This window comes from Thalassophryne amazonica, chromosome 1 (genome assembly GCF_902500255.1).
Source record: "Thalassophryne amazonica chromosome 1, fThaAma1.1, whole genome shotgun sequence".
NCBI lineage: Eukaryota > Metazoa > Chordata > Actinopteri > Batrachoidiformes > Batrachoididae > Thalassophryne > Thalassophryne amazonica.
Window position 1 is genome coordinate 34,842,236 of NC_047103.1, and position 13,807 is coordinate 34,856,042.

General features: G+C 40.3%; 1 protein-coding gene across 1 annotated transcript in view; it reads left to right on the forward strand.

Moving 5' to 3' along the window:
• The first annotated feature begins 3,022 nt into the window (after window positions 1–3,022).
• The window catches only part of LOC117508013 (E3 ubiquitin-protein ligase RNF31-like), a 40,836-nt gene continuing 30,051 nt past the window's right edge, over window positions 3,023–13,807 (forward strand). The window contains 10 exon segments of the mRNA XM_034167721.1: window positions 3,023–3,084; window positions 4,439–4,644; window positions 8,330–8,476; window positions 8,717–8,871; window positions 9,025–9,094; window positions 11,033–11,162; window positions 11,442–11,539; window positions 11,541–11,604; window positions 11,907–12,057; window positions 13,586–13,737. Of these exon segments, the coding sequence (XP_034023612.1) occupies window positions 4,441–4,644; window positions 8,330–8,476; window positions 8,717–8,871; window positions 9,025–9,094; window positions 11,033–11,162; window positions 11,442–11,539; window positions 11,541–11,604; window positions 11,907–12,057; window positions 13,586–13,737 (1,171 nt within the window). The 5' untranslated portion in view covers window positions 3,023–3,084; window positions 4,439–4,440.

Below are 13,807 nucleotides of genomic sequence, written 5' to 3' on the forward strand. Positions count from 1 at the left end.
ACACCAAATAAGATGCTTTAAAATTACACTGCCAAAAAAAAAAAAAAAAAAAAAAAAATCTAATTTGACCATGTTTGAAATGCACTGCTGTCAACATATGTGAAACTCAGTTATTTAAAAGGGACATTTTGTTGTGTGCTGGGGTGTTTGGCTGGCTTGGTTTTTGTTTTCTGTTTCTCCCACCAGGTGGTATGCATTCAGGACTGAGTGGCTGAGTATTAGGACCTCACCCTGAACACCTGAGGCTTGTTTTCACGTGCAGGTCATCAGGACTCACAACTGTGGTGTATTCTGTCTTAATCAGAGATTGCTGCATTTAAACCTTGAATGCACAATGTGTGGTTGCCAGAGACTCGACCTTGTGAGATCGGCGTCAGGAGAACAATCTCACCATCACGGACGCAGAGACCGCTCCAGGTTTGACGCCACAGTCTGTGAAGGAGGATTGGGTGAGGTCTCACGCTCTTCAGCACACTTCCTGAGGTAATTTGGTTTTGGTGACTTTTATAAAGTAATGACAGTGGATTTGGTGTCCCTCACATCTTGTGTTATTGAGCTGTCACGTTATGCTAATTGTCTAATCAGCTTCTGCTGCAGTGGCGATTTGAACTGAGTTGTTCCGTGCCTGCAGGGTTAGAAGCTGATATATATTTAAGCCAGGAAGTGTTTGCTGATTGTGTGCACCTTTTGAGCTGTGTCTCTCTGGGTGGAGAGTGTTGGACTCACCTCATGTTTTCTTTCTTCACAGACTCGGTTTGTCGCGGCCACCTGGGGGGTGTCGGCGGGGTCCCTGGGTCCGAACTGCTGTGGCTCCGGACCGTTTGCGCTGCTGAGAGCGTGCCGTGTTTTCACCTCACCAGACCGCAGACATTTTTGGTTGTTTATCACTGCACTTATTATGACTATTAAATTCTGTTATCTTTTGAACCGTGTTCTGCTTATTTCATGCTGGGTCGGTGGTCCGACCGCGTCCGACACAACACATTTAATAATTTTCTTTTCTTTTTTTCGAATGTATTTTTTTTGAGGGTTTCAAGGGAAGACATGCACTCACAACAGCAACGTAAAAATGGGCAATATTGATGATGTGTGATATCTGGAACGGTACATCTGTATATTTTTGTTAATATTACCCTAATTCATACGCACTGTAGCTTTAAGGTAGGACATTATATGCTGCGGACACAGACTTTTAGAAGCTTTGGAGTTTAATATCATCCCTCCATAAAAAAAACTGGAGAAGTTGGTACACTAAGTGGTGAAATAACTGGAAGACCAACAAGTCTAGCTATTGTAGAGAACATATGGATGTTTTCTACTAGGATGACTAGTAAGAACCATACTATAACTATCAAAACTTGCATGATGGATACAGGGTAACATTACTGTTTTTACTTTTTTGCAATTTGGGTTTGTTTGTTCATTCATTCAGTTTCTGCCAGTACTGGGTCACGGTGTCACTAGACCATGCAGCTCACCTCACACTTCCCATCCAGCATGTCCTGGGTCTTTCTCAGGGTCTCCTCCCATTTGGACGTGCCTGGAAGACCTCCCTCCAGGATAGTCAAGCTTCTCACCCTGTCCTGGAGTGTAAGCCCAGATACCCGATGGAGGACTCTCATTTGTGCCACTTGTATCCGCAACCTCATTCTTTTAGTCATTACCCAAACTAGGTGAGAATAGGAGCATAAATCAACTGGTAAATCAAGAGTCTTGCCTTCTGTAGGTTGTATCAGAGTAAATGTTGGACAATTTAACTTTGCATGCATGGGTGCTCTTCTTCTTCTTTAGGGGTTGCCACAGCAGATCAGTCGTTTCCATCTCACTCTGTCCTCTGGAAATTCCTCTGTCACACCAACCACCTGAATGTCCTCCCTCACCACATCCATAAACCTCCTCTTTGACCTCTTCTCCACCTGCCTCCAGGCTAAGTACACATGCATGCTCTGAAGGACCTTAAAATGTACTGGGCAGTTTTGTCTTGATTTGTACATGGAATTGAGGGTGGAAGGTCACTGATCATCAGATAATGTATGCCTAAAATCATGTTTCCGGGTGTTATGATGTGGTGAAAGTTGGACAAGTCAATGGAAATTTTCCTGCACAATGTTGACAGTACACCTTTAGACACTGGAGTGAATGAAAGAAGTGCTCCATCAAAACAGTTCAGTTCACCATGAAATCCACTAAGCCACCACACTTCCAGTTAACTTTTGTGCAGGTACAGCTTGTATCCAGATAGGAATTCAAACTGGTTTAGTAGAGAGATTGCTGCTGGTAGAGAGGTTCTTGCGTCCTAAACATATAGCCAACAACTGTCTGCATATAAAGACACCTTGTGCTCCAGATATTGCTCCAACCACAGGCAATATTCGCTTTGTTACAAACAGCAATTGAAATATATTGTTTAATTCAGTCAAATCCTCTTGAGTCTTTTAAATCCAGACTTACAAAACACAATTTGGCCATTATCAAATTTTGTGCCAAATCATTATGCAGATTCACCTTGGATCTGGTGTGGCAACCACTAGTGAAAACAAGGGAGCAGCCGAAGGGACTTACTAGCAAATATCTTTCTTACATTAATAGTATTTGATTTAAATTTTTGTGGTTTTATTATGAGTCTCAATAAATTATATAGTTCAAAATTATTCTTTTTTATGCTGTTTTATTTTTTAATGAGTTGATTTGTTTAATGTTAGTGTTTTAAACCTTTCTGTATTTTAAGTGTGTAAATGCCTAGTATCATACTGATGTTGTAAAGCACTCTGTAGTAGTTGCAGCACTCAGTTAAAATTATTAATATTTCTCTGTAAGTTTTCCTTTTTGTTCAAGAAGTGTTTGATATGGTTCGCCACTCGTTCCATTGTTTCTGTTGTGAATTTTATTATCTTGTATATGACGTGTCTTTTTGAACTGAACTATAACATCAATAATTAATAGTAATAACAAATATATTTTAAAAAATGTTCGCAGGCACATGGCTTTTATTTTGAAAAGGAAATTCTGACAGGATTGTTGCGTTGTTGTTGTGCTAAGACTTCCGTATTAAAGCTAAGCTAGCTTGACATGAAGAACAGGCAGGTAAGACAACATTAATTCGGGGAAATAAAAAACCCTTATCAATTAATAAACAAATACTTTATTTTGAGGCAGAGTTAAGTACTTAAAGTGTTGAAGACGGTTAATTTTAGCGGTATGTGGCTGAAATGTTGTCTTTCAAGAAGTTTCGGTTTCAACTGTGCGTAAATAAGATAGATAGCTTCAACAAGTGCCCGAATAAATTACACAAAGCTCTCCAAATTGCTGTTTATAACTTCGTATTTAGACGTTTACTACATGTTTGTAAGTTTTTCTTGGACCTTTGAGCTTCTTGACTGTGGCTGCAGTAATTTTAGTTATTTATTTTTGCTAAATTATGTGTTGATTTATTTAAGTTAATTCTATACAGTATATGCAAAACAGAGTTAAGTCTTAATTTGGTTTTGTAGATGATACTGTGCATCCATATCTGATCTGCTGTGGCGACCCCAAGTGAAAAGAAGAAGCTGAAGCGTTTTTCTTGTCTTCAAATGTAGCCCCAAGTGTTCCCTGTGTGAGGAGTGATGAATTCTGAGTGGCTAGACTGAAAATGTGTCCATTTCATGAGAACAGCGACAACACAAAATGATGTAATAGCTACACAAAATGTAAAGAAACGATTTTTCTTGACATTTCTAGCTTTATTTGGAGAAAAAAAAAGAGAGATGTTGGCACCGGTGACTTTTACAAATGTAATTTTTTTTAACAGCATGGTTTGTTTAAAGGCAAAAAAAAAAAAAAGAATTCAGGCTTATAAAAATTATGCTCTTTAATCTTACAATGGGTACAAATCTCTACAACATCAAAATGTAAGTCCTATTTAGATTCTGAGGCCCACTGGCGCTGGAGTTAATCTCCAAATTCTGTAACATGAAGCAGTTGAGAGTCTACCATTCCCCCTGGATGGGATGGCAGGTTAACATAGGTTTCTTCCCCACCCAGGGCCAGCTGGGTGGACTGGGACAACGTAGATGAAATGTCTTGTACAATGACACAGACAAGTAGTGTAAACCTATACTCAAGCCTGCATCTACATATTGATTGCCCATCTCCTTTTCCCACTGATCTACCTGCTCTGCACATCAAATCAGCACTTTTACAGCCAGTTTGGTTTGACAAGTTAAGAGTTGTTACATAAATATTTCTAAGTCACTGAATATGTCTTGGGGCTTGGCCTGTCTTTCACTCAGCGCAATGTGAGTGTTATGGCTGCTTCATATGTTGATCACATGAGGCAGCATGAAAAATTGATTTAAATTGGGGCTTTTTCAGAACAAACACTCATCACATGAGTCTGCTTGCAATCAAATTCTCACCCACGTGAAGCCCTTTAATTATCATCTTTCTGTCCCACCAGCAATGACCAGTGTTTCTGCATCTGTCCATATGGATGAGGTGAGAAGGAGAGCCCAGTCTCTCCTCTCGTCCTCAGGCTCAGCCCAGAGTGTAAGGGCTGATGTCCAGGCCATGGCCAGCCTCCCTGTGCCTCTGTCGGAGAAGTACTGTCATCTTGCAGCAGAGGCCATGCTGAAGGAGAACTCCACAGGCTCCAAAACTCAGGAGGTAATATTTGTTGTCCATGCAGATTAAATAGTTTTACCCATAATACTGTCTCAACAGAACGTGAAACTTAAAAACTAGAAATCCACTTGAATAATTCTGTGGAATGGAGAGACTACCAGAAAGTTGTCAGTGTAAGAACTATGCATATTATTAACCATATTATTATAAACCAAGATTCCAAAGGATAACATTGAGACTGAAATATACCTGAAACGTTTGTTCTGTAGAGCATGGGTTATCAAGTCGATTTGACCAAGGTATGGGTAACTTTGAACTGAGGACTGACTTTTGTGGGAGGCAAGAACACTACCACTGCACCATCCATCCATTCATCCATCCATTTTCTATACCCGCTTACACCAATTAAGGGTGCCACTGCATCATATGATATCAATATTAACCAATAATTAAATCTACTATTAAATGCAACCTCACTTGTAACAAAGTTACAAAAGTAAAATTTCAAGTCTTTACATAATATGATGTTATAGAATGGTGTCTTCAGCACACAGGTTTGGGGCTACAATAAACCTTTCTGAATTGGATTTGTTTTACCACTAGGGGGCAGAAAATCGCAGAGGAAATTTCTGCACATGCAAGGCTATTTTATTTACACTGTACATCAAAAAACTCATTGTACAGGCATGGATGAACAAATCAATAAAAAACCCCAAAAGGTTTTCTTCATCTATTCACCAGGATCCAATCAAAAGATTCTTCAGATAGCTAATCATAATTTAATCTCTTTTATTTATATATATATATCCATACATCCATTTTCTTCCGCTTTATCCGGAGTCGGGTCGCGGGGGCAGCAGCTCAAGCAAAGCCGCCCAGACCTCACGATCCACACACACCTCCCCCAGCTCCTCTGGGGGAACTCCAAGGCGTTCCCAAGCCAGCCGAGAGATGTAGTCCCTCCAGCGTGTCCTGGGTCTTCCCCGGGGCCTCCTCCCAACGGGATGTGCCCGGAACACCCCTCCAACGAGGCGTCCAGGGGGCATCTGGAAAAGATGCCCGAGCCACCTCAACTGACTCCTTTCGACGTGGAGGAGCAGCGGCTCGACTCCGAGCTCCTCCCGAGTGACCAAGCTCCTCACCCTATCTCTAAGGGAGCACCCAGCCACCCTGTGGAGGAAACTCATCTCGGCCGCTTGTACTCGCGACCTCGTTCTTTCGGTCATGAAAGAACGAGATCGAACGAGATGAAAGAATAAATATATATATATGCTGTATTTACACTCAAGATTGATTTGTCAGCTGATACAGTTGTGCTCAAATGTTTACATACCCTGGCAGATTTTTTTTTTTTTTTTTTGCCATTCTTCAGAGAATATGAATGATAACACAAAAGCTTTGTTTCACTCATGGTTAGTGGTTGGGTGAAGCCATTTATTGTCAGACAACTGTGTTTACTCTTTTGAAATCATAACAACAACACAAACTACCCAAATGACCCAGATCAAAACTTTACATACTCCTTTGCTTAATACCGTGTGGTGCCCCCTTTAACATCAGTGACAGCTTGGAGTCTTTTGTGGTGGTTGTGGACGAGGCTCTCTGATGGTAAAGCTGCCACTGAATATGTTTTGGACTTTATTTACGTTAATTACAAAGAAATACAAACAGTATGGCACTTTATGGTAAATCTGCATGGAGTAGACAGTTCTCAAAAACTGAGTGACTATGCAAGAAGTAGAAAAGTGATGAAAGACACCCAGACAACCCAGGAGAAGTTATGGGCTTATGTGGCTGTGATTGGAGAAATTGTGCTCACTGCAAGCTTTGCATTTTGCATCACTACTCTTAGTTTCATAGTGGAGTAGAGCAGAGAAGGATTTTCTTTCACCAAAACAGATCAAATCCAGGCTTGCATCTCAGATGTACCTTCTGGCAATTAAAGTTTCACGTCTTCTTTTTAAGAAAATCCTCCTCTATACCACTTCATCATGAAGATGGATAACTGGTGATAGAAAATGCAAAGCTTGCACTGTGCATAATTTCTCCAGTCACAGCCACGTAAGCCTATAACTTCTTCTGGGTTGTCTGGGTGTCTTGGTGGCTTTCCTCACTCTTCTACTTCTTGCACAGTCACTCAGTTTTTGAGAACTGTCTACTCCACGCAGATTTACCATCAGTGATGCCGGTAACGCGTTACTTAGTAACGCGTTACTCTAATCTGACCACTTTTTTTAGTAACGAGTAATCTAACGCGTTAATCTTTCCAAATCAGTAATCAGATTAAAGTTACTTCTCCATGTCACTGTGCGTTACTATTATTTTTCATTGTGGGTCGATAACAGCATTAAACTTGGTCCGTGGGCAGGAGGTCGGGGTTCGACTGAACTGCCTACTTTAAGCGAGCTGTGAGCTTTTAATCTGCGGTTTTTTGCAGCTGCTCGACTCGTCCTCACCTCTTAAAGCGCGGTGATCAGCACACCTGCACTGAGCTTTACAAAGACATTTTTATACTTTTTTTCCTCCTTTATTTAGAATTCTGAGCTGAGCCGCTCCGTATCGTCTCGTTAAAAACAGCTGATCCTCCGCGACGCGTCAACAACTAACACTATTTTCCACTCAAATGCACCTAAACTCTCTTTCTGAGGACCACATGATGTGAAAACGCAATAAAACTTTCTTACCTGTAAATCTGGTCCTGTTTTCTGCATAAATAAATGTTATCCATTCTTTGTGCTCAAACGCCAAAGCAGGGGCGAATCTAGATGGAATGGGGCGTGGGGCAAGGATGTGCCCCCTCCCCCACAACACCCCTAGATTAAAGGTGCAATTTTGAAGCCGTTTTTTACTACAACTAATATTGCTTAAAATAATAATAATTTCGACAAGTAAAATGTTTAGAGAGAATTGAAATGTTACAAAAATGTTAGAATTTAATAGTTACCTTTATAAACAATGTAGGCTCGAAATTGCAAGTTTTACTGTTACAGTGCTGTCAACAGTTAAATATGAGGTCAAGAAAGGCGTCTTTATTTTACTTTTTATAAAACAAGTATTTATTTTCATTGAAGTCAAGAAAGGGTGACTATAAAGTGAGTTTTGGCAAAACAGGTATCATTGTCATGTTGAGGTGGCAGAGGGTTGTTGTCGGCAGCTGGGGAAAGTCACTAAAAAAGTAACTAGTAATCTAACTTAGTACTTTTACAATTGAGTAATCAGTAAAAGTAAACTAAGTTACTTTTCAAAGTAACTGTGGCAACACTGTTTACCATAGAGTGCCATATTGTTTGTATTTTCTTTTGTAATTGAAGTAAATAAAGTCCGAAACATTCAGTGGCAGTTTTTCCCATCAGAGAGCCTCGTCCACAACTACCACAAAAGACTCCAGCTGTCATGATGTCTAAAGGGGGCACTACCCTCGTATTAAGAAGGGGGGTATGTAAACTTTTGATCAGGTTCATTTGGGTAGTTTCTGTTGTCATTATGATTTGAAAAGAGTAAACACTGTCTGTTGCCAATAAATGGCTTTCACCCAACCACTAACCATGAGTAAAAAAAATTTTTTGTGTTAGTGTTCATATTCTTGAAGAATGGCCAAAAAAAAAAAAAAAAAATTTGCCAGGGTATGTAAACTTTGAGCACAAATGCTACATTTACTGTTTGTTTATCTATAGTAAATACAGTGAAAAGTGACATTATTAAGTTAACAAATTTATCTGGACAACAGGTTGCCGCATCTTTGAGTCGACTGGCCAAGGCCTTGAGTATCCTAGAGAAGTATGGCTGTAATCTGACCAGCCCCACCAGGCCCAGATACTGGCGTAGCGTCAAACACAATAACCCCGTATTCAGAGCCACCGTGGATGCCGTGAAGGTGAGCATAGCCCTGACCAGTGGATAGCTTTACTGTGAACATCTGTTCTCATAATTAAAAATTTACCTGCATGACTCCTAGCATCATTCACCTTAATGTCTATTGTGGATAAGTCTCTGAGGCACACATTATGAAGAGAAGGTCTGAAGAGCTTCCTGTTTTCTTCAGGTTTCTAGCTGCCTTAATTGGTTGCTTAGACTAATCAAGAACAATGATTTCAGTCATGCTTTCCTTCCACAGGGAGGGCGAACAGTCCTTTATCTCTATGGTTACACCAATCAGCAGATAGATGGCCTCAGTTTTCCAGAGGAAATCACCGACCCAGATGCTGACAAAGTTGCTGCAGTGACGCTGGAGGTCATGACTTTGGTGCAGAGGTGGATCTGCTCATTCAGGTTCGTATTTGTTCATAAGCACTCACCAGAATGCTGTGAAGGTCTGTGATGAACATTAGCTCATAGTTGTTTGTGGAATTCATTCCATATCATATCCTCTCTTATTTCATCTTTGTTTGTGTGTGTGTGTGTGTTGTTTATTTGTTTGTTTAGGGCACACATCCTCACCAAGAACACTTCAAAGATATCATCCCATCAGTCATGCAGCAGGCCCAATACAAACGTTTGTAACAACTTTACTCTATACTGCCTACCTGTCTCATAACCCTTTCTTATAGGTAACATGGATCTGAACTTGTTGGGCACTTTGGTTAAACTCATGACATCTGAGACATCAGGTTCTGACCAATGAAGGTTTTTAAAGCAATGCCCAAAGTAACAGCTAAAAGGGAATATTGAGCAGACCTGGTTTTGAACTAGTTCAGTTGGTATGTGGTAAATGCAAGTTTCTTGATGCATGTAACCCTTTTCAAGTCAGCTACATATTGTCTATATAGTTTTAATAATTAATAGTTTGTACCATCTTGCTTAATTAGTACGTGTCATAAGAATGCAATGGACGTTGTCTTGTTTGACCATTACTTTAGAGATTAAGCATTCAACACAGTCAACAACTATTCCATTAATTATTCCTGTTAGCTCAGCCAATAATTGCATCACTTTTTTTAACCAAAATTGAAGCAAGTTAAATTTTGACTGTACCCTGTACGAATTTAAATTGACCTTTGGTCAACATTTTTGTTTGTATTTACCCCATCATGCCATAACTTTCGTATAGATTGTCCAAACTATGCCTTTTTGGACTCTTTATGATCAGACAAATAATGTGGTATACTTTCCAATGGGATTACACCATTTTCATAATTTATTCTGGAATCCTTCATTGACCCTTACCTGGCTGACTTAGCTTCCACTCTGGCAAGCAAGAGTATCATAGATTTTTTGTGTCAGCCATGGGTAGTGAGGCTGGATTGTAACTGTGTTTAGTCCCCTTAAGTGGTACAGTTTTGGTCAAAAGTAGTTTTGGCTCATTTACTCATTTAATGCAGACTTACATCATGAAGGCACTCCTGTATAAAAGTTTGCCAAATCAACATGCAAAATCCATATGGTCTATTGGGGAAACTCTGAGCAAAAACAAGGGAGAAGCCAAAGAACTTGCAGATTTTCTGAAAGTTGCCAACACTAAATGTATTTTCAAATGTGATGTTCAATAGTAGTATGTATGCGTAAGTACATGGGTTAGTGACATTTTGCAGCATCTGTTCCCCATTACCTGTTTTTAATATGGTGTCAACCTTAAAAGGGTTACATCATTAACAGATTTTTTTTTTTTTTTTTGAGTAATAAGGTGTGACAATTTAGTTTAAATCTTTCATTTTGATCATGGTTTTGATTATAATAGTTTTGTCTTTGAGAAATTACAGCTGTACAATTATAAAATTTACTGAAGCCTATGATAAGATCAAGTCTCCATGCTAGTTGTGCAAACAGGAAGCGGCTGAACAGGGACAAGGGAAAAGGAGACAACACCAAGGATTGACAAGTTGGTAACTTCCCATTTGGTCTACTTCCATTTTATCTATGTACCATTTCATCTACTCCCGTTTCATCTACACACGATTTTGACAGTTTTCCCATTTCATCTACCTTTGTCTAAAAGTGCAGTTTTTATTATTTTATGTTTATGCAGAACATAGGTGTGAAAGCTTTCAACCTTTGATTTTAAGCTTTGAGTAATAATTAGATTAAACACATAGGTGTGACTGATAATTATCACACCTTAGCAAATCATTTTACACCTCTCACAACATGTTATTACAAAATTTCATGTGGCAATATCACTCTTTGATTGATTTATAAGTTCAACACTTTTGGGTAGTCGATAAACTAGGAGAGACAATATGCGAATAGTGGTCGAAACAAAATGGGTGTAGACCAAACAGGAATTTTGCCTAGGACGAAATGGGAATTTCACTGTAGACGAAATGGGAATAAACCGACAACTTCAGCTGCCATGTGATGCCTAGTTTTTGTATGTTGTGTTGTTGTTAGACTCAAGCACACACACACTATCAGAGTAAAACAAAAGTTTATAGAAAAAAATGTTTTTAAGAATAAAAAGTGTTAATTGTCTGGTCTGCAATATTCGTTTCTTCAGGAAGAGCTTTTTTACGACGCTGTGGCTGTCCTACCCGGTGAACAACCTGAAGACAAACCTCAGGATCCGTTACCTCCTTCAAAGCCTGTTCCAAGCCCCAGGCATGACCGACCTCCAAAACCTCCAAAAGGTGAGCTGCTGCCACACCTGACAGCCTGCTTTAGTTATTTGTGAGGAAGATAGTAAAAACTTAAACACTTATTTGCTTTTCCTGCACAAATTTCAATTTGATCTGTTACTGCGATTTTAACAGAAATCGTTCTTGATTAGGTGAGGGAAAATTTATTAGTAAACTGATAATCCAGTAATAACAACAGAAAATAAAGAGTGAACTGAAGATGGGCAGATTCATCAACACTGATAGACAGATTTTATACTTAGAAACTTCAATATTTTTGTTTCTCTCCAGAACCTCCTGCAGTGAGTAATTGTCACTTGTGTGGTGGAACTTCCTCCATTCATTGCCAAGCCTGTGATAGTCAGCTCTTCTGTGACGCATGTGACAACCGTTTTCCACCGCCACCCTTCCAGAACAAATCACAAGAGAGACAATATACAGCAAACCAAACAGGGTGTGCCAGCTCAGAAGTCATAAATCACAAGGCCAACTTTACAGAGGTGGAAAACTCCGGCTTCAAAAAGTAAAAACCCCACCATGTGTTGCTTTTACCTATGCCCTGAAAACAGGTGATCTCAATAATTAGCTCATCCACCTACCTTAAGAGTTGAACTAATTACAATCAGCTGGTTTATTAGGAAGATCGAACAAATATGTGGTTAGACTTTTACTTTCTGAAGCCGGAGTTTTCCATCTTTGGTTATTAATATTACTGTCTGCATTTTAAACCATGTTTGTTTTTGTTTATACCTAAAGACTCCTGTTCCATTTGTGGCCATTCTGCTGTGCACGCTCAGTGTTCCACCTGTGTACAGAGGCTGTGTCTCAACTGTGACCGACTGTTCCACGCTCACCCTGACCGCCGAAGCCACAACAGAACAGTCCTTACACCTGCCAAAATATCCAGGTGAGGAGAAAAGGAACTTTAACACACTCATTTATAAACCCTATTTTTTTTATTTCATTTTGGTGTCAGTGGTTTGCAGTAAATGAGGAAAAAATAGACAGAGTTAAGCCATAGCAATCAGAGGTTTCAGATATGAGATCAGTTCCTTACTTTGAACATCAGCGTGAAACATGGAAACTCATTTCACTGACTGTGGATTGGTGGAGGATGCTGTGGTGTTTGCGGAATACATCCCCTGATTGCAGCACTTGAGAAGCTGACCGAGGACTCGGACTGCCTGGGGTTTGTGATTCTCCTGGATCAAGACTAAGAGGCTTTTATAGGCTTCCTGAAATCGCCATCAGAAGTGCATCTGTTTGACCTGTTAAAACTGTTGAACTTGTTAAAAGATTAATTTATCTCTTTCTTGTATCTGGAGAACTCAGGCCCTTGCAGTAAGAGACACTGTGATGCTGTGTGAGGCATCAGTGCTAACCACTATGCCCCCTGCTGCCTCTTCCTGGATGGTATTTAGGTTACTTCCCCAAAAAAAGCAGGTTCCCATTCACTGCTGGGTTGACTGAGACAGTGCAGATGAAGTGTCTTGAAAAGGACACCGACAGGTAGTGTGGCTGTGAATCTAAAGGTGCGGTGACACTCGCATGACTTTGATGCACGCACTTGCACACCCTGTGTCATGCAGGAGAGTAAACTTGTCTTTAACAGGTGTAGACTGAACGTGAGAGGGGTGCCGGAGCGTGTAACTGCGCAAAGAGAATTTTGAAATGTTCAAAAAATCTTTCATGCATAAATGTTGTGCAGTGTGGTGCGATCTGCTTGCCAACACTATGTGCAGCTCGTGAAGTTGAGTAAAGTGGAGTGAACAGACCGAGTGGTTGCGTTAGTGCATCGCATCAGAGCGCAGCTCGTCTGAACGATTATAACGATGTTAAATCCATCAGAAATATACATTTAAAGCTGCACACAAGAAGGAAAGAACATGCAGCTGTTTTACCAAGCCACGACAATGTAAACATGGGAAATAATTACCTTTTTAGATGGCTCCAAAGGCTTTCTCCAGCTCGTTCATCGTGCGAACGGCTCCGGCTGGAGCGGTCCTCTGTGATTCAAGAAGCGATTCGAGCTGTTTTCAGCAGCCAACTTGCAGAGAAAATGAGTAATTCACTACGAAATAATTATATACGCAGCGTCCAGCGCAGAGTGTGTGGCAGCCAGTGGAACAAAGCGCTGCGTCCATCTGGGAACACAGCGGGTGAAATCGTCACGATGACGTGCGTGCAGTGCACGGATCAAAGTCATGCAAATATCAGGGCACCTTAACCCAGCACCCTGCTCAAACACAAGGTCTACTTCTGCACCAAATTTCAATGTGAGTTGATGTGTTAACATGTGATGAATTTGAGACATAAACTGTGAAAACCTCAGAACCAAAACATTTGCCACAGAGAGATTGTGATCTTCAACCAGAACCTGTTGGGGCTGTAAACCAGAATGTGCATGCAATTTCTGTTTCTCTGTTGTTTTCCAGTCCATCTCTTTCGCCCTGGGAATGCGCTCATTGCACCACAGTGAATGAGATGAAAGCTGTGCTCTGTGAAACCTGCGAACGACCTCGTCTTGCCACACCTACATCCAATGTTCAGGAAAGTTTGACCACCATGTCTTCATCACCCAACACAGGTTAGATGTTTTACATTGACAAATTTACATACAGAGTAGCTCATTAGACATTCACGCAGAGATTAAAAAC